Source organism: Silurus aristotelis (assembly GCF_946808225.1).
Source record: "Silurus aristotelis genome assembly, chromosome: 8".
Lineage (NCBI taxonomy): Eukaryota > Metazoa > Chordata > Actinopteri > Siluriformes > Siluridae > Silurus > Silurus aristotelis.
This window is the reverse complement of record NC_139581.1, coordinates 18,593,872-18,615,148: the sequence shown is the minus strand read 5'-3', so window position 1 is coordinate 18,615,148 and position 21,277 is coordinate 18,593,872. Positions and strand designations below refer to the sequence as shown.

The window sequence follows — 21,277 nt, the reverse complement described above, 5'->3', positions numbered from 1 at the left end:
GGCTATAGTGTGATGTTGTTGCGCTATAATATGAACACAGCATCATACATTTTGGAAGAATTCTTATGTATCAAAGACAAACTTATTTTGAAGGATGTGGGTTAGCCTTTTTACTATCATGGTTCCTAGGTCTTTTGCGTGTTAATATCATATCCTCAGTATGTTTTTATGAAATTGCGTAAATGAGTACATTGGGTTATTATTTTAAGGTTCCATAAAGAGCAATATTTGGGGTTATCGGTGGAAAAGCATCTTATATTTCAGACGGCACTTGACGCACTTCCGTTGGTTTACTTCTCGTGTGTGGAGATCGTCTTCCCGAGACAGGTAACGTAACTTCTCTCTGTTGTTACACTGTTTTATTGCAACTTGCAAATGTAAAGTTAACTTAGCTAAATCCATGTAAAGTCAGTGTATTAGCAGCTAGCACTTAAGTTAGTTAGCTAACGTAACTTTAGCAGGAGGGGAGGAATTAAAATTTAAATGGCAGAAACACTCTCATTTTACAGCTAAACCGTACTGTACACTCCCAAGCTACTGACGCTATTTCTTGCCAAAGGTGGAGCACTGGAAGAAGACTGGAGATCATAATGGAACTGCTGCAGGTACAGTAATTTTCTAAATTAGAAGTAGCTTTGTTCCATAAGATTTCCAAATTATATGAATAAGGACATCAAACTGAATGATAGACAATTGTCCTCCAGAACTGCTGCCCTATTTTAGAAAAGGAAAAACTAATAACAGCTCATGCTTTTAAGATGCTGTTTTTTCATTTCATTCATTCATTTTCTCCCGCTTATCCGTAATTCGGGTCGCGGGGCAGCAGTCTAAGCAGGCCCCCGCCTTCAACTGCTGCCCAATCCTCACAGCACCGTCCCTTACGGTCCCTCCTGCAGGTGGTGAGCCCACAGGAAGGCGGCCCCACGTCACTCCGACGTCACGGACCTTAATATTTCCCCCGTAAGGGACCCCCGGAGCATAGAGGGTTAAGGGCCTTGTTTAAGGGCCCAAGAGTTGCAGCCTGGCGATACCGGGGCTCGAACCCCAGACCATGCTGTTTTTTGTTTTACAAATTAATCAGAGGCAAGGCAGTTCTATTTGTATAGCCCATTTTACAAACATTTTGTCTCAAAGGGCTTTACATAGCATCATGATAACAGCCTCTGGACTTAGACCCTCACATTGACTGAGGAAAAACTCCCAAGAAAAACCTTTTTAACAGGGTTAACCCTTTTTAATACATCCAATCGCTCACTGTGAATCCTCTGGATAATTCACTGTTGTATTCACACATGGGGTAATTCAGAAATGACACAGACTTTGTACTATAGAGCTGTCCAGGTTAAATCCATTTAATGTCAGATTCGAACATTTGTGTTCACACATTTATCTTCTTCAGGTGATGTCTTTAAAATTTCAGGCTTGCAGTGCTTGTGTGGAAGGGGCTAATGGATTATCACGAAATCATAAACAGTACATTTTCTACTTTAAAGCCATTATGAAGCCCTGCCTTGTGGTCTGACGAAGCTTTATACATTAAGTAAAGCAGGCATGTAAAGTACGATCAGAATTGATAGGTGTCGTGTGTTTACATTTCTAAATCATCCATTTTTTTTTTTTTTTTTGTGATTGACTTATCAGTTGTTGCATTCCTCCCCAGGACTCAGTGCACTCTTCGATTGAGAGGAGCAGAGAGGTTGTTATTCGGTGTCTTATAGAATACCTTGGAGAACAAGGGGGACATCTTATCAAAGAATTCATCGTAGGTGAACTTAATTTACATTAACTTAATTCAAGGACCATATTTCCTTAATTCTTCAATTAGGTGCTTGATCTAGATATGTGACCTTTATCTGTAAATAAAATTAATGATGATTCTTTTTCAGAATTTTATGTATCTGAAAATTTTTTGGTAATGCCTCGTGTAGGTCTTAAATTAACATCTTTATGGTCTTAAAATGTCTTGAAAAGGTCTAAAATTTGACTTATTTTAACCTGCATGAACCCTGTACAAAAACCTCAAAATAGAGAAGAAAACAAAACAAAGAACAATTTGACACCAAGGCCTGCGAGAAAATAAAATCTAACAAAAGGGATTTGTAAGCTACGAAAACAATAATAAATTTATTTTTTAGTAATGTGATATGCTTGCAATATATTTCTGACAGTTTTATACTAAGACAATAACAATTTCATGTTGCAGGACACTGGGAACTTGGAGGAACTTGAACAAGTCATAATGGCCATTACTGTGACCCCAAAGCCTGGAGCTTCTACAAGCAACAGCCCAAAGAACATTGGGCTTGTCATAGAGGGCGTGGAAGTCATCACAGGACTTGGAGATATTGCAAGGCTTGCTCTGTCCTCCTTGGCTTGACCTACACGCTGAATTTCGATTATCCCAGACAGCTGAAGTACACCTTTGAGGTGTTCCAAAAACTTTTCTTGGAACTGGATGATTCAAAGATTTCAAACAAAGTCCAGTCCCTCAAGAGCAAACTTCAGGCTTGAAATGGCTTTATAGGCTGTATTGCAGTGCAGACTTTTGTGCTACACAATGTTCATCTTCTACAGAGCTTGAGAATTGCACATTTAAAAGTGCTATGTTTGTATGTTGGCACTGTTTTGTCCTACGAATTTCGTGACATTTCAATTGTTGTACGTTCAAAGTACAAATGTATTTTACTCTGTTCAATTTGCACTTTTATTATTTATGTTTTGGCACATGCCATTATGGAGTATTAGCATATTGTCCTTTTCAAAGTTCTGGTTTAAAATGTGTGAGAAAACTTCTGGCTTGAAAATGAGACTGTAGTTGCAGTGTACATGTTTTGCTACACAATGTTTAGCTTCTATAGAGCTTGGGAATTGCACATCTGAAAGTGCTATGTTTGTAAGTTAGCACTGATTTGGACTCTTATCCCACGAATTTCAGTGAGATTTCTAGTTCAAAGTACGAAATGTTTTTTACTCCGTACAAATTACACTTTTATGCATTTGTTTTGGTACATGGAACTCTGGAGGATTTTTCTTTAATATCATTATTGACCCAATTTAGTGGCTAAGTGAGGTGAGAAAGCATGGAATCAGGTTTATGGACACATCACCATTCTGTATGTCATTTATTTTTGTTTTTACAAAATGTCTGGTTTGAAATGCAAGATCCAACTTCTGGCTTGAAATGAGACTGTGGTTGCAGTGTACAATGATGTGCTACAATGTGTCTAAAGCACAAAAGTGAATAAAATTGTTAATAAAATTCTTATTTGAGTATTTAAGTTCTGTACTTTCTGGGCTATATTATTCATAAGAAATGAATATTTAGATTTAATTAATTGCATTGATTAAATTCAAATCAATGTGCAGATTAATGTAGATGATGATTACTTAATTATGATATGTAGAATTAAATTAATTTTTATTAGTACTATTTACACATTAGGGAGTTTATCTTTTTCAAATCTACTTAATATTTTTGTTTAGATTATAATTATATTCAAATCTACTCATATTAAATGGATAACAATTAAGGGTCTCATTTAATTAATATTTACTCAATACAAAACCTTGTGAAATTTATTTAATAATATTGCTTGTAATCTGTTGCCTCATTTTTATTGAGTAGATATGGTGTATCTTTTCTTACAGTGTGGGGAGACCTGCTATGTTGTATGGTTTAGAGACAGTGGAATTGACTAAAAGACAGGAGGTTGATTTGGAGGTAGCAGAGCTAAAGGTGTTAAGATTTTCATTGGGAATGATGAGGATGGACAGGATTAGAAACGAGTTTATCAGAGGGACAGAGCATGTAGGACGTTTTGGAGACAAGGCGAGGGAGGCGCGATTGAGAAGGTTTGGACATGTGCAGAGGTGGGACATGAGTTATAGGGTTTGAAAGAGGCAGATGTAGAGGACAGGGGGTATGGAGACAAATAATCCACTGTGGCGACCCCCAATGGGAGCAGCCGAAAGATGAAGAAGAAGATTGGTATAATGCAACATTTCTTTTTGGCCCACAGCTCTTAAGGAAGACATATTTTTGGCCATTCATAGAAAAACGTTTGGGTTCCCCTGCTTTATTATTACACATGCTGTATTTGATGCTTGTGTGTAGTTTTACAGTAACGCCTTTAGTAACGTATAACAGTAAAGTGTTATCTTAAGCGGAAACATGTTTCTCTTTTGCACACATCTCAACCAGAATTGAAGCTGTAGCATGTTAAATTTTAGTTTAAAACATAGTGTAAACACTGTAAATAAATACTTGTATTGTGTAATTATCTGATTACTATACTTTCAGTTAAATCCTGAGGTAAAAATCACTTTACAGACCAAAGCTTCCTGTCTGTGGTCATCAGAAGTTTGCAGCGAAAAACGCTGCAGATAAAAAACAAAAAAACTCAGCAAACTGATCAAAAAGGCTGTCTCACTTGTTGGCTGTTTACTGGACAGTTTTGAGGTGGTGGTGAAAAAGAGGACACTCAGTAATCTCAAAGCCATTCTGGACAATACAATTATCGCATTCATGGCATATTGATAAAACAATGGAGCTCCATCAGCAGAAAATTAATTCAGCTCTGCTGTAGAAAAGAGCAGTACAGGTGTCAGGATTTGGACAAATGAAATTTGAATTTAAGAGCGTTCCTGTGACTTACCGTGTTTCGCCACTAGATGCCGCCTCTGCGTTCCTACTCCCTACTTACTTATCTCATCATTTAGTTTTTGTCTCGTCATTTGTGTCTCGTTGCTCTCCGTCTGTATTTACGTTTCAGTTTAAGTTTAAGTTTCCTTCGTGTTTAAGTTTAGTTGTCTTTCGCTGTCGAATTTTTCTTACAATTATAAAAGCTGAAAGCTTTCACTCAAGCGACTCGTATTTGAGACCCGGTCCTGACAACAGGAGGTTCCTTGAACCGAAAGGAATCACACTGTACAACAGCTAATCACTGTGTTGGGTCTAATCACTTTTAGTTAGGACCAATGATGATTTTTTTTTTCCTGCCACTATTGACTTGAACTTGAAGGAGCATATTTATGAATTTCAAATCTATGGTATTATCTTTTTCTGCTAAACTGTTTTGTGGCAATGAAAAATTACTATACAATTACATTTAATTTAACAACCTGTGTATATACTTACATAATGATGCAATGGCATCTAATGAGTTTCATGTTTTTATTTTCTATTAAGCCATGTTGATTAAGTCACTTATTCAGTGAATCCTGTAGCTTTAATAAAATAAATCTTTTATACATGTAATATAATTATTTGGTCAGTAGTTTCAACAAAACCCTCATATGTATGATGAGTTTCATTTCAACACAAAAGAAAAATCTTACAGGACTGTATTTTCTTTTCTCAAACATAATGCAAGCTCTGTATGGAACTGTGACTCTGTGAACAATGAATAATAACCAGGGTTAAAACACCTGGGTAATGCTGAAATGCTGAAATCATATAGTGACTGCATAATGCATTTTGCTGAAAAATTGTACCAAAGGAACCAATTCACCATGGAACCAAAGGTTTAGATTTAGTAAGTATGTTTATAATGACTGCAGTGCTTGGTACAGTAGCTTGTTGTTTTCGTTTACATCAAATCTGCTCATGTTATAGTTACTGTGCTACTGTGCTGAGCTGAACACCTTAGTGAAGTACAGCGCCAGAGCCTGGAGTGCCACAACTGTCTCCTGATTGAAAAATGAAAAACACGTAGCTATTGTTTAGAACAGGTTAAATAAGGGTTGTAGTTGAATTGAGTACCTGAGTGGATGAAAAGCCTTCATAAGGATTTTGCTATATCCTATTGGCATATCCGGGGAGTGGTGGCTCCAGCGGTTAAGGTGCTTGGTTGCCGATCGAGAGGTCTGGGGTTCAAGCCCCGGTATCGCCGAGCTGCCACTCTTGGGCCCTTGAGCAAGGCCCTTAACCCTCTACGCTCCGGGGGTCCCTTACGAGGGAAATATCAAGGTCCGTGACGTCGGAGTGACGTGGGGCCGCCTTCCCGTGGGCTCACCACCTGCAGGAGGGACCGTAAGGGACGGTGCTGTGAGGATTGGGCAGCAGTTGAAGGCGGGGGCCTGCTTAGACTGCTGCCCCCGCGACCCGAATTACGGATAAGCGGGAGAAAATGAATGAATGAACTATCGGCATATCCCAAATCAGCAGCAGTGAGTTCACCTGTAGTGAGAACTGCTAGCAGCACGTAGGAGCTGATTTCCACTGAAAATCACCAGAGTTATCTGATGCTGACTGAGACCAGTGAAGACGACCATCTACAATTAGAGGTTTTTAAGACATACAGTGAGGAAAATAAGTATTTGAACACCCTGCTATTTTGCAAGTTCTCCCACTTAGAAATCATAGAGGGGTCTGAAATTGTCATCGTAGGTGCATGTCCACTGTGAGAGACATAATCTAAAAATCCAGAAATCACAATATATGATTTTTTAACTATTTATTTACTATCCAAAGATATTTTCATTACAAAAATCCTCCCTTCATTTGAATAACAACTTTACACACTCATGGCACATGGACAGTTTGTTTCTCCAAAAATGCATCTGAAAGACTTTGCCATGCAACTTGTAAGCATGGCACAATAAAATCTGTAGTATGCATAATTAAAATTTAAGTATACATACTAAAATGTACAGATACTTGTAAAAAATTACTAAAGGACGGTTCCAAAGCACATTTAGTTCAATACTGTCCATCACTGATTTTTCAGATTGCATTATTACTTTGTCTGCTTTTAGCAGTGGCGGGCGGTCAGGGCCAGCAAAGCCGTCTCTGCTGGCCTAAACACTATCAGAAGCACTGACCTACATTTACAACCTAAATTCTAATATTTGTTCTATGAAATTGTGATTGTGAAATTGTGAAATGATTTTGCATGATTTTTGTCTCCCCAAATGGAAATATTTCAATAAAGTACAGATGCATGAAAAAGCTACATAAATACCATAATGAATCAGATTTACTTTATCACTGTTCAACACTGTTTTTTGAGATTGCATTATTACTTTGTCTAATTCTAGTATGCACATTCAAAATTCTACTATGCATAGAACGATTTTAAGTATGCACACTTAAATTTCTAGTATCTGTACTTTCTAGCAGGTATGCTTACATTTAAAGTATGCATACCTAAATTTCTAGTATGCATACTTAAAATTGTAGTATGCACACTAGAAATTATAGTATGCATGCTATGCATACTTAAATTTTTAGTATGCATACTTTAATTTCTTCATACTAGAATTTTAAGTCTACAGTGCCTGTCAAAACTTTAGAAACACCTAGTCTTCTTTGTTTTTTTAAAGACACAATCATAGATAGATAGATCCAACTTTATTGTCATTGCATAGTACAGGTACACAGCAACGAAATGCAGTTTGGCATCTACCAGAAGTGCAAAATATAGCAGTCGTGCAAAATTGCATATAAATATCTAGGATATTTACAGCAAGTGGTATATATGAAAGTATATACAGTGAATAAATATAAAGGCTATTTTAGTGCAGAGGTGTGTGGACATTCAGGAGTACAGTGAATAAATATAAAGGCGTACAGTGAATAAATGTAAAGGTTCAGAAATGATTCTGAGGCTATGGCATTGAAGAAGAATGTGCAGAAATGAAAGGTTACAAGATCACAAGATTATGGCATTTAAGGAGTTAGCAAGCTGAATAAACAGTCTACTATATATATATATATATCTATAAATATATATACACATCAGTATATACACAAATGAATGTGAAATGTTGGGCAGAATATACAGTAATGATAAAGATACATATAGATAAAAAAAAAAAAGGGCGGATGTAATGAGGAGTAAAAAAGATATAATATGTAGTATGTACATGTATTGTACTGAGGTTATATGCAGTCTTTTGTTTGTGTTTGTTTTGTAGTGATTAGCGGTGTAGTGTAGAGTTCAGTAGTGTAATGGTGGATGGAAAAAAGCTGTCCCTGAACCTGCTGGTTCTGGTGCGTAAGTTCCTGTATCTCCTTCGTGATGGAAGGAGGTTAAACAGTTTATGCCTGGGATGTGAAGAGTCCTTGATAATGTTGTGAACTCTGCGCAGACATCTGCTGTGGTGAAGGTGTTCAATTGCAGGCATTCATGCTCCTTTTGTTAAAATGCAGCAAACTCTGTAATTTAACGGTATGAAGATTTATTTTGACCAAACAAACATATTCTTCATATTCTACACTTCTTTTAGCAGTGGTGGGCGGTCAGGGCCAGCAAAGCCGTCTCTAATATTTGTTCCATGAAATTGTATTCATTTATTCCCAACAGTTTCTTCTTTTCATTTCGTAGTGTTTCTCTTGGCTGCACTGGTTCCAGTACGTGTATGTGGATGTTAGATTTTTAGTCCAATCAGATTTCAGCCTCTATGTGCTGCCATGTCAATCTAATCTGCCCAGGGCCTGCAAAGTCTGTACTGCTGGCCCTTTTACCATAGAGAATATTAGTAACGGGTCTGTTTCTTTAACCAATCAGATTTCATATGTGCCTCACATATGTGCTGAACCCTATGTTTGTGCCAAGTAGTTAACACCAAGCGGCAATCAAAACAAGTTCAAAAAGAGCACTAACTTGAGCCTGGATGGTGGTTGCTGCCTGCTTGACCAGTTACATTTAATCCACTCAGAAATGAAAAGGAACCATCGCTGTTTTGAGATAGCATTATTACTTTGTCTAATTCTAGTATGCACATTTAAAATAAAAAATCTGTACTTTCTAGTAGGTATGCTTACATTTAAAGTATGCATACTTAAATGTCTAGTATGCATACTTAAAATTGTAGTATGCACACTAGAAATTATAGTAAAATTAAAGCTACTCTTTACACCTCTGGTTGTGGTGAAGTTGGTTCTTATTAGCCACAGTCCAGACAGGAGTACATGGTGTTAAAGCATGGAATTGTAGCTATGTTGGTTCTTTTAACTCAGAATAAGCTCTTCTGTTAGAGCCAGAAAAGTCACATTTGGACTCATCTGTCCACAAAACTTTCTTCCAAGCATTCCCTGTCAATTTGTTGTGTGTTTTTGCTTTTACATAGATCATTGCTCATAAACAAAAGGAATTTGTTTAAACTTTTAACAGGCACTGTATAATTAAGTTTTTAATTTGCATACCTAAAAGTTAAGCACAGATACATGAAATAGCTACTTAAGTACAGTAACAAATTACATTTACTTCATTATTGTCCACCACTCTTTTCGAGATTGCATTATTACTTTGTCTGCTTCTAGTATGCACACTGAAGCGCCTCACGTCTGCATCAGGATGATCACTGAGACGGTAGACGTGGACGTGGTGTAAAGTAGAGTTTATTGTGCTTTATTTCACAGTGAGGACAATGGGGTTGAGTGAGTGAGTAGGTGACGGAGGCTTGCAGAAATGTGCACTAAAAGATTACGGCTCCGAGGGATCAGGACAATTCCTGGTGAGTTCTGTTGCTGAGTTGCAGTGGGGTGTGGCGGGTTCTTGCGTCCTTGCTGCTGGAGCTGCTGCTGCTGCCTAAGGGGGGAAAAAGAGAAATACACTTCAGAAGAGGCATCTGGAAAATTAACCACCCGCTTGCATCTCTCTTTGTCTCCTTTTATGCGCCTCCGGCTCCTCGAGAATGGTGAGGAGCAGCCGAGGGCTCGATTTGTCACCAGCCATCGCTGTCCATTCAGCATCCTGATGGCAGTTGTGTTCGGAGCGTAAATCTTGTGTGTCCAGATCGAAACAATCTGTTTTGTTCATGCTCTTCTGTTAGAGCCAGTAATGTCACATTTGGACTCATCTGTCCACAGAACTTTTCTCCATCATTCCCTGTCAAACTGTTGTCTGTTTTTGCTTTTATATATATATATATATATATATATATATATATATATATATATATATATATATATATATATATATATATATGGCTGGAGCCCAACCTGCTCCTTAATGATTGCAAATGATTACTACAGTTGGCCAACATTACCACTTTACCTCTACATTAACAAGCTACCAACTAAATGGAAAGAGACAAGCAAATATACAATTACCACAGACGTCACAATTTTATTATACATAGATTTTTAAAAGATGGAGCTCAACATCAAAAATAAAACCATTTCCCTGTAAAAACCCACAGCTTACAATAATCTCAGGAAACCCAATTGCCTTACATGTAGGCTTCAAAATGCCAAATGAAATGAGGGGCACAATACCTTGACATACAATGACACAACAAAGAGCTCTAGTAGGGACCAATGACATGGCCACCTTACACCAAATACACACGCACGCACGCACGCACGCACACACACACACACACACACAACACTGTCACAGTAATCAATACAATAATAATAATAAAAAGAAAAAAGAAAAATTACAATATACACAATCAACGACAACAAAATGCAAAATAAATTTGTTCGTTATTAATTTGTTGTTTTGTTTCCTCTTGGGCAACAATTGTTTAAACCAACATTGGATAAAGCACAATTCAAGAAATACAAAACACACTTCAAATTATAATAAACCAATCCTCCCACAAAATATACAACCAAACCAACAAACCAAACAAAACCATCCTATAAATAAAAATAATATAATTTCCTAAATGAGCAATTCCAATATACGCAAGACAGATGTTTTACAACCCAATGTAAATTCCAAGATTAACAAACACTGAAACGAAAGAAAAATATAAGGAAAAGAAAACCAAGACACAAACATACAAATCAAATATACACAAACATCAAACACACACGCAGCATCATTCAACCCACTCAAACTAGCACACAAGTGCTTTGGTAGCTCGTTTGGGCAATACATTACATTTACATTTACATTTGCAGCATTTAGCAGATGCCCTTATCCAGAGCGACGTACAGAAGTGCTTTAAATCTCTAGTAATTAATAGATCTACACTGGTACGCCAGATTACAAACTTAATATAAATATAACCCTAGAATTCTACAAACCTGGTAAGTGCTAATTTAAGTGTTTCAGGAAGAAGTAGGTCTTCAGTCGTCGTTTGAAGATAATCAGGGATTTCGCTGTATGGACATCTAGGGGAAGTTCATTCCACAACCTCGGTGCCAGAACAGAGAAGAGCCTTGAAGTGTACTTACCTCTCATTCTGAGAGAAGGAGGTACCAGTCGAGCAGTGCTGGAGGATCTCAGACAGCGTGGTGCAGTGCGAGATGTGATGAGGTCACTGAGGTAAGATGGCGCTGGTCCAGTTTTGGCCTTGTAGGCAAGCATCAGTGTTTTTAATCTGATACGTGCAGCTACTGGAAGCCAGTGAAGGGAGCGCAGCAGTGGGGTGGTGTGGGAGAACTTGAGCTGATTGAACACAAGCCATGCAGCTGCGTTTTGGATCATTTGCAGTGGACGGATAGCGTTCAGGGGAAGACCTGCCAGCAGAGAGTTGCAGTAGTCAAGTCTTGAAATCACAAGAGAATGAACAAGCACCTGGGCAGCCTGTGTGGACAGAAATGGTTGAATCCTTCGGATGTTGTAGAAAAGAAATCTACAAGAACGAGACACATTAGCAACATGTGGGAAGAAGGACAGTTCATTGTCCATAGTTACCCCAAGGTTACGAGCAGTGGCTGAAGGGGAGAGCAGAGAGTCATGAAGTGTTATTTGGAGATCTTGAGATCTACACCGGCCCAGCATGAAGAGCATCTAAAGCAACGGGGAATAAATCGCCGAACAAAGAGTACAAAGATTGATAGTCGAGAATATAGCAACGTGCCAGCATTGAAACTGGAACAACTGGAAATTTGGCCATGGCAAGGCAGCAAGACAGCAACCTGAAACTGGAACCACTGGAAGTTAGCCACGGCAAGGCAGTGAAACAGCAAGACAGTAGCTGGCAGGCTCTTTCAGGCACCCTACACGTGCATGCCTGCCTGTTTACCGACTAATCTAAAATTACACAAACAGTAGATCATTAAACGATTCTACACTAAAAATGTCTCTCCTCCTCTCGAGCTGTTTTAAAACCACTTTACTTACCGGAGAATTGGAGATATGAGAACCGGAGGATTGAAAATCAGTTTTAATAGAGTACGTTTGCAGTAATGTATCTATATTTTTACTCAAGTATGATTTTTAGCTACTATTTACACCTCTGGTTGTGGTGAAGTTGGTTCTTATTAGCCACAATTCAGACAGGATTACATGGTGTTGCATGGAATGGTAGCAATGTTGGTTCCTTTTACCCAGAATAAGTCTCCAAAATTCCCTGCTGCAAAACAACCCTAAACCATTAAGTGTCCACCTCCAGTTTGATTTGAGGAAATCTGCAAACATCATCTCGCCAAGCTCTTCTGTTACAGCCAGAAATGTCACAATTGGATGTCTTGAATAATGTGTGTCTTGTTGAATGCTTTAATTTCACCTGTTTTATATTTATTTATATCTTTAATAAAAAAAAAATAAAAAAAAAAGCATTAACACATTTTGAGAGCCCTATTAAATATATTATACAAAACTAATTTCAAACTTTGTTACTTAATGAATGTATCCAGGTTGAATAACCACCACAGCACGAGCAGAGAAAAGATGATGATGATCAGAAATGTCTCTGTTCTCAGTCATGTTTACATCGCTGACTCCCTCTGTCTTATCCACATTAGCCCCATACTTCTTGTTGCATTCTGCCTTGCTCATTGTTAGCTTTGTAAACTAGCCTACACCTGCTGCATGATAGCCAGGAAGTGATACAGCAATGGTAGATTAAAAAAAGCTATGCAATGGCAAGACATAGGTTGATGGGCTGAAAACAGCATGCAGTGAAAAGAGAAAACATTGATGATATTCATATTCATATAGTAACAAGTCTGGTTTGAAAATTTAAGAAGTAGAGAGTACAGATATTTGTGTCAAAAATGTTATAAGTGAAAGTAAAAAGTTATTTTACTGATACCAGAATCTTCTTAAGTACAGTACTTCGTTACTTCATACCTCTGGATTTGAGTCCCCATGACATATATCAGAAGAGGAAATAAAGGGAAAAATAGTATTTGGAAAATAATTCTGAAAAAGCTTTTTTGACCTTCTTCATGTCTTTGATTAGAGAGCTGTATTAAACTCTATTGTACAATAAATTGGTTTGGTTAAAATTGTCTGTGACCTTTTACTGAACTACAAATTTAAAAACAAAATTACATTAGTTAATAAAATGTAGTCATATTTTTATGTATTAATTTGAAAAAATATGAAATCATAAATAAGATTAATCATGGCAGGATTCATATTAATATGTTTGGTATAATACAACATTTACATTTGGCCCAGAGACCTCAAGAAAGACAGATTTTTGGCCATTCATAAAAAAAAAAGCTTGGGTTCCCCTGCTTTATTATTACACCTGCTCTGTTTGATGCTTGTGTGTAGTTTTACAGTAACACCTTCAGAAGGGGGAGTGGTGGCTCCAGCGGTTAAGGCGCTGGGTTACTGATCGGAAGGTCGGGGGTTCAAGCCCCGGTATCGCCATGCTGCCACTCTTGGGCCCTTGAGCAAGGCCCTTAACCCTCTATGCTCCAGGGGACCCTTACGAGAAAAATAAATCAAGGACCGTGACGTCGGAGCGACGTGGGGCCGCCTTCCCGTGTGCTCACCACCTGCAGGAGGGACCGCAAGGGAACGGTGCTGAGAGGATTGGGCAGCAGTCGAAGGCGGTGGCCTTGACAGCCCGATCCCTGGACATGGAGAAGTGTCTGGGGAATCTGCTTAGACTGCTACCCCCGCGACCCCGAATTACGGATAAGCGGGAGAAGATGAAATGAAGATGAAAATGAACCTTCAGAAACATGTAACAGTGTTATCTTAAGCTGAAACATGTTTCTCTTTTGCACATATCTCAACCAGAATTGAAGCCCTAGCATATTACATTTTAGTTTAAAAAAAAAACATTATTGTAAAAAAATTAAAGAATTACAGGTTTGGAATAAGGAAATTATTTCCACTTGTATTGGGCAATTATTTGATTATTATCCTCACAGGTGAATCCTGAGGTACAAATCACTTTACAGACCAAAGCCTCACAATGATTTCACCAGTAAAACAATCTTTGTCTGCAGTTCACAAACACAGTTTGTTGGGTTCATCAGTGGTGAACAGGAGTGAAAGTACAAGCCTTTTGCAATGGTGCAGAAAAATCTACTTCTCAATGTGGCAAAGATCAAAAAGATAATGGTGGACTACAAGAGGAAAAGCAGCATAACAAGCCTTCGCATCAATCTAGACAATAAACTTTACAGGATGGTCAACTAAGAAACTGTACAGAAAAGAGAAGTGCAGACTCCACTTTTTGAGCAAGCTTTAATGCTTGTAGTAAAATGATGTTTTTCCTGTCTGTGGATGTCAGTTTGTAGGGAATGAAGCATTAGAACTAGAGATGCAAAAAAGCTCAACAAACTGATCAAGAAGGCAGTCTCATTCTATGCTGTTTACTAGACAGTTTTGAGGTGGTGGTGGAAAAGAAGATGCTCAGTAAACTCAAAGCCATTTTGGACAATAAAAATAAAAAAGTAAGAATAGTATATTGAGCCACATCTGAATTTGAGTAGTAATATGCAGTACTCATAATCATGTGGCATGCTATTAAACAGGTTACAATGCTCACTCTGATAATGTGTGATTCTGTAACCAATTTATGATTAAAGTGAAAGTTATTCTGATTAATGACCTTCAGTCAGGAGCAATGATATAAGTTCTGAAAACTAGGCAACCAATTAGGCGAAAACTGTTTTTTACTTTACTTTACTAATAAACCTTAATAAACAAACCTTAAGGAACAATTGCATTCATTTAGAAAATATGGTTTTATCTATTATTATTTATTTCTGCAAAGCTGATTTATGGCAATGAAAAAAGCACTATACAGTAGAATTAAATTACACAGAACCTTTCATATTTGTTTGTACATTTCCATAGTGTATATACTTATGACACAATGACATTTAATGCTTCATGTTCTTTTATTTTCTATTAAGCCATGTTAGGTTAGTCACTTATTTAGTGAATCCTAAAGCTTTACTAGAAGAAATCTGATTCACATTATTTACTATGATTATTCTGTCAGCAGCTTCAACAAAACTATCGTGTGTATTGTGGGTTTATGTTGATCTCAACACCTAAAACAGAGAATAAAGTCAGTATAAAGCAGATAGACAAAGGATTTTCTGCATCTTCAAATGCAATGTTTAAATCCTACACACAGGGAGAGGTGTACTCCGTCTCAGACTTGTCACCTGAAATGATTTGAAATGAGTAAATGAAAGCAGATTAGTAACTGATTATTCCATAATGTAAATTATTAAATAATATCACTTAGGAAAATTCTTACTTGTTTGGTAGTAATCATAAACTTTGATCACTGCTGGCTTGAGATTTTTGACAGGAAGCACCTGTTTCATGTGTAGCTCATAGTTGATAGGAGTATTCTTTGTAAGCTGTTAGATATATATCAGATATATATTATAAACACAATCATAATTGTGTGTAATAAAGCAAACACATTTCTTATAGAGGATAACAGTACTCAGTAAGGTCACAAAGACTCTTAAGCTATGTCCTTTCACCTCTTTGATGTACATGATAAGATGATCATCTCTGGAATCAACTCGTTCCACCAAAATGCCTTTTTTCAGCTACAGAAACAATGTAAAAATTATTCTATTGGTTCATTAACCCTTTGATTTATTTAAACAAGAGGTATAGTACAGAAACAGTAGCAACACTTCTACTTCTTACTTCAGCAGGATCTGCTGTGAACCCTGATAAGAGTTTTATGTCCATAATGATCATGTTAGTGCTGTTTAGTGCCCCGTTATATCTGGAGAAAAACAATTACTCAATAACTTTTATTTATAACAGTGATGATACCTATCATCCTTTTAAATGAAGGACATGTCTTATGAGGACATTTAGTAATTAATCATTAATAGACCTTAGTCCACTACAGGTATTAATATATTTGAACTATTTGTAGCAGTTAACTTATATGTACTGTTGATGACTTAAAAACTAACGCTCTATTTTATTTACCAGTTTTAATTTTGTGGGTTAAGAAAAACATATAGTAAGTTAACATATTCACACTTACGTGATTGTGAATTTGAGGGACAAAGTTTGTTTAAAAGATACTGTGCAGTTTCCCTCAGTCTTAGCCATGATGCTTAGTGTACTGGTTTTAGTAGGTGTGGGGACATTGAAGAAAAGGGCTGTCTGAAAATGTGGATTAAAAAAACAACAAAAATATATTTATTAAGAAAAATTAGCGAAACAACATTTTTTTTTCTTTTGATTCGAAGGACTATATTTTTCTTTCTCTAAAACATATCTATATGTAACTGTGGTTCTGTGAACAATGATTAACAACCAGGGTTAAAACACCTGGGTAATGCTGACATGCCAAGTTCTTAATACAATATCATGTAGTTAGTAACATGAATGCATAATGCAATTTGCTGAAGAAAATGTGAAGAACTGATTCACCCTAGGACTAAAGGGTAAGATTTGGGAAGTTTGTTTATTATGATGCAGTGCATAGCCCACTGTGAAGATTGATGTAGAATAAATAACCAATAAAGTAACACCATGCCACTGCACCGCATACGTCCAGCTATCTAAACGCAAGCCCCTATTGGTTATAAGCAGTTACAGAACTGCATTTAATAAAAGAAAACGTTTTTTAGGATTATTAGAAATATGCACTGACCTGCACTGACACACAGGATGACCCCTTCACATCAATGCTGTATTTCCCAGGAACATCCTGCAGTGATCTTTCTTGGTACAGTAACTTATTGTTCTGGTTCACATCAAAGTTGTGACTGTCTCCATCTGCTGATGTTACAGTTACTGTGCTAGAGCCGTCTGAGCTGAACACCTTAGTGGAGTAAAGCGCCAGAGCCTGGAGGGCCACAACTGTGTCCTGATCGAAAAAGTAAAAAAAACAAACATGTAACTATTGTTTTAAACAGGTTAAAGAAGGATTGTAGTTTAATTGAGTACCTGAGTGGATGAAAAGCCTCCATAAGGATTTTGCTGCTTCACCAGCCAGCTGACTATCCTATTAGCATATCCCAAATCAGCAGCAGTGAGTTCACCTGTAGTGAGAACTGCTAACAGCACGTAGGAACTGATTTCCACTGACAATGAGTCAGAGTCATCTGATGCTGACTGAGACCAGTGAAGACGACCATCTACAATTACAGATTATTATTACATATGTAGTCATGTTAAAAAAGTATATTTTACGAGTTGAAATTAATTTTATTATGAAATGTTCCTGTTGTTAAGCAGTTTCTGCTTTTTCTTGGACATTTTGCCTTTAGTATAGGAAATGCATGCTCGACTGCATTTAGGTTAGGTGATTGACTTGGCCATTGTAGACCATTCCACTTACCGTTGAACAAGTCTTGGGCTGCTTTCAAACTAGCCATATACACTTAAGAATTCATCCAGCTTCTTTTGCCAACATGCACATCAACATATACAGTGGAACCATTTGCAGTCATGCACAAGATTATGAGCAGTTTCACCCATTCTCCATGGTTGCTTTTTCCTCTTATTCTGATACAGGTTGATCTTTGTTTTAATTAGTCTATAGGATGTTAATGTACATTTTGAGGTAATTTATTGTATTTTTCCTGTTTTTCTTATCAGTTGATTGTATATTTTAATTACTTTACTGAAAGTTTCTTTTGATTAATGACTACCACAGTTACCTCCTGGAAGGTATGCTTGATCTGTACACCTGAGCTAAAGAGTTAATTTAATCAAGAGGAAAATAATTATTCCTGTCACCCTCCATAATTCCATGGTAATCTGGACATTATGGTGTTTCTGAGCTCACAAGATTCTTGTGTTTATTAAGATGAATGCTGCCTAATGACCGCTTGTTTCAGTGGCAGTGACTTACATTTTTTAAACTTAATTTTGTGATTTAACAATATAATAACCATGAAATCAATTACACCGTCAAAACTAGTAAAGGGAAACAATATTGCGCTGAATATTTACATTGAACGTTGTGCTTTTGATTACAGTTTAACTGAAAAAAGATAAAGCTAGCTACTGTATAAAACATCTCTCCTTAAACTAGAAAAGGATTTGCTTTTTTTTGCTGTATATTTGACAAATGTGATAGTTATGAGGTGACAAACAGTGCTATAAAAACAAGACCATTAAAGCAGCAGATGATTATATCTTGTGCCCCAAATGGTAAATTATTATACTTGTTATACTGTAGTTAATTAATGAATGTGTATTACTCACAAAATAATGCAAAAATGTCTGACTCACATAAATGCTATAATAAAGATTTATCCAACCATTCAGTACCTCCTTGAACTACGACATTATCCAACTTTTTTAGTAACTGCTTTCGAATTTCATTCTCTCCAGCCAAGCTGAAAGTGTAGGCCAACAGTGCAGTGGTGTAGGTGTTTTCCAGTTTATCAACAAAAGATTTTAGACACAAGAGTCCATTATTCACAACAGGATCCTGCAATTAAAACATAATTCATTACTGTGTTGAAGAAAACAGTGATTTGGCAGGACTTATACAAACAAAAACAAAAAAACACAATACAGCTGCAGATGTTCTTTCAGGCCCATTTTAAACATTACTTGTTTGGGCATAAAGCCAATTATATTAGATAAGTATGCTACTGGAAGTCTCGCTAAATTTAAAATCATACTCTTACCTGCACTGTAATGCCCAATTCAAGAAACGATGCAATGATATAAGCAGTAATGGTCACATCATCATTTACACCACCCTGGAATACAGTACATAAAAAGGAAATTCATTGAATTCATTTAGAAATGGGTTCTGAAGTATAATCTTCCTTAGTATACACACAAACATACCTTCATTCTGTTATTAAAGAGACTTCCCTGTTGTATAAAACAGCCATCTGATCTTTGCATACTTAGCAGCCATTTCTTTGCACTGTCAATGCTTTCTGGATCAATAAAGATGTAACCTTGTGCTTTGCCAAATGTCCTCAAGACAAATGCAGTTAACCTGGTGGTTGAAATGTATTTTTACATTTAAAAACATTTTGTACATAACAGAATAATAATTTAAAAAAAAACAATCATAAAGAAAAACCTACAAAGAATTTTTGTCTGGATAATTACTTGTCATTAACATTACCTGTTTTCCAAATTGTATGCTTTAAAATATTCTTACCATGTGTTCCCCTCTCCCCTGCCAAATGTACTATATGCACCATTTATATGTTTATAGTTAAGTTGCCTCTGGTATCCTGTGTAAAGGTAAAGAATGTTATCCTGGTTAATTCAGGAAGTCAATTTTAGTTGGCCAGTCTTGATCTGTAACATTAAAAAGAGAAAGATAATCTCACTGACCACTCTTAAGGAAACCAGTAGCCCTCTCACGATTTTCTGCAGTGAGCTGCTTTGTGTTCTCTAGATACTGTAGAATGTAGATATTGGGGGCGAGAAGTGCAATGTTTTGTTCTCCACAACCATAAGGCATCTTTAGCAGCCCATCCAGATGTTTCAACGCACGGCCAAGCATGTCTCCTACAAAAGAATGCAATAATGGTACATACTATAACTGACAAAAACAACAGGTTACATGCTTAACCCAGATCTTTTCTTGTACACTTCAGAAGCTCTATCACATGACCCCAGCCCGTATTGTCTGGTAAATGTGACATCAGATGTCAAATCAGATGTGGCTTAACTTCAATTTAAAGAAAGCCACACAAAGCCACACTAGCATTAAAAACAAGCACATCTCTTCCTTGCTTCACATTGCAGGGGGTTCATCTGTTGAGACACTTTACTTAATGCTATCAGAGAACTGAGGTTATGCAAGCAACTTATTATTCTCTCTCATGGATATGTTTCTGTCTCACTATGGAATATCCTATTCTCTGCATTCATGGGGTTGAATAAGTACAGTTGGACATATGACACTACATTTAATACAGCATTTTCCAAAGTTTCTGCTGTGACATACAATTAAAAAACTCTGCAAATGTGTGCAGCAATGACCAGTTCACAGCCTAACAAATATGTTGTACTGCTACCCCTTAAATAGAGTCTGTTCAGCATGTGTTGCTCTGCTAAACCAAAGGCTGGAGGACAATTGTAGAGGAACTATTGAATGACCTTGAGCATAAATTATGGTGTAGGAGAGTTAGAGAACACAGATTAATCAGATTTCCCATCAGGCTGCCTTCTTCTTTTTCCTCACTCCCTGACCATTGTATGATAACACAGGGGCCAGCCGTCTTTAACAGGCAGATAGGTCTGTTCTGGAATTCCACTCCCACCTGCTGCACTAGCATGTGTTCTCTGCCACCTGGGGGTGTAAGCTGGGAGGTGGCAAGCTTTTACTGTGGCTGAAACCTTATCCTGGAGCTCTGCTTGGTATGCGGTTAGCATCTAGATTGGCTTCACGGCACTGAAGTGGCTCTATTTAAGGCTATTTAAGGATTTAAGGCCCTCCTTCTCAACCACTATATAGAAAGAGCAGGTCTTTCCTGAAATGGCAGTTTAAAAAAAAATTGTCCTTCCAGGTTTTAGCAACCTGGATCTCTGGGTATACTTGAATGAGGTGTCTCACATTTTCAGTTTTCACTTTCACAGTCGGTGATGGAATGTTTAGCTGGACTAAGAGTTGGAAGAGGTTTTTGAATGCCAGTGTGACCTTGTGCCGCTCCCTTTATACTGACAAAGATGAACCACTCCCAGTCACGTCTGCCAGCCAGCTGGGGCCACTAATTTTAATTCATACTAAAAAGCAAGTAAACATTTGGAATTCTGTTACCTTTTTCTGCGTATATTTGCATTGTTGTTACACATTTTATACATCACAAAATCATTATAAAATGGATCAATCTACAACTGTAATAAGTTCCAGGAGAATTCACTTAGTCAGTACATGATAATAAACAAGTCTATGTAAATCTGCTGATCTGCCCAATTCACACACATCACAAGCTAAGTAGCTAGCTGTAGTAGCATTAACAGTGTTTGTATATTTTGTTTCTATAAACCAAAAGACTAGTTATGAACTAGTTAAGAAGCTATGAGCAAACTGTTAAAATCTGTAAGTGCTTGCTCTATTGTTCTTAGCCCAAAGCCAGGTTAGAGTATACATATTTGAAATAAGGCCAAAAACTGTCTGCAATTTTTGCTCCATGTACATGAGCTAATTCTAACTAATTCACTGACTACTCTACATGCTACAGGTAATGGATTCTCCCATTTGG

The 21,277-nt window shown here is 37.1% G+C and overlaps 1 protein-coding gene and 1 long non-coding RNA gene across 2 annotated transcripts in view; one reads left to right on the top strand and one right to left on the bottom strand.

The window, feature by feature from the left end:
• LOC310730451 overlaps positions 1–3,278 on the top strand; it is a 3,787-nt gene extending 509 nt beyond the window's left edge. Inside the window, exons 1-2 of the long non-coding RNA XR_014534838.1 lie at positions 1–327; positions 2,204–3,278. The exon at positions 1–327 is cut by the window's left edge and continues 509 nt beyond it. This is a non-coding gene — a long non-coding RNA (uncharacterized lncRNA). The remainder of the gene's footprint in view (positions 328–2,203) is intronic.
• Positions 3,279–14,976: 11,698 nt separating this feature from the next.
• LOC310730582 (uncharacterized protein) overlaps positions 14,977–21,277 on the bottom strand; it is a 91,100-nt gene continuing 84,799 nt past the window's right edge. The window contains 4 exon segments of the mRNA XM_083549597.1: positions 14,977–15,268; positions 15,364–15,469; positions 15,599–15,667; positions 15,771–15,852. Coding sequence (XP_083405723.1) covers positions 15,228–15,268; positions 15,364–15,469; positions 15,599–15,667; positions 15,771–15,852 — 298 coding nt within the window. The 3' untranslated portion in view covers positions 14,977–15,227.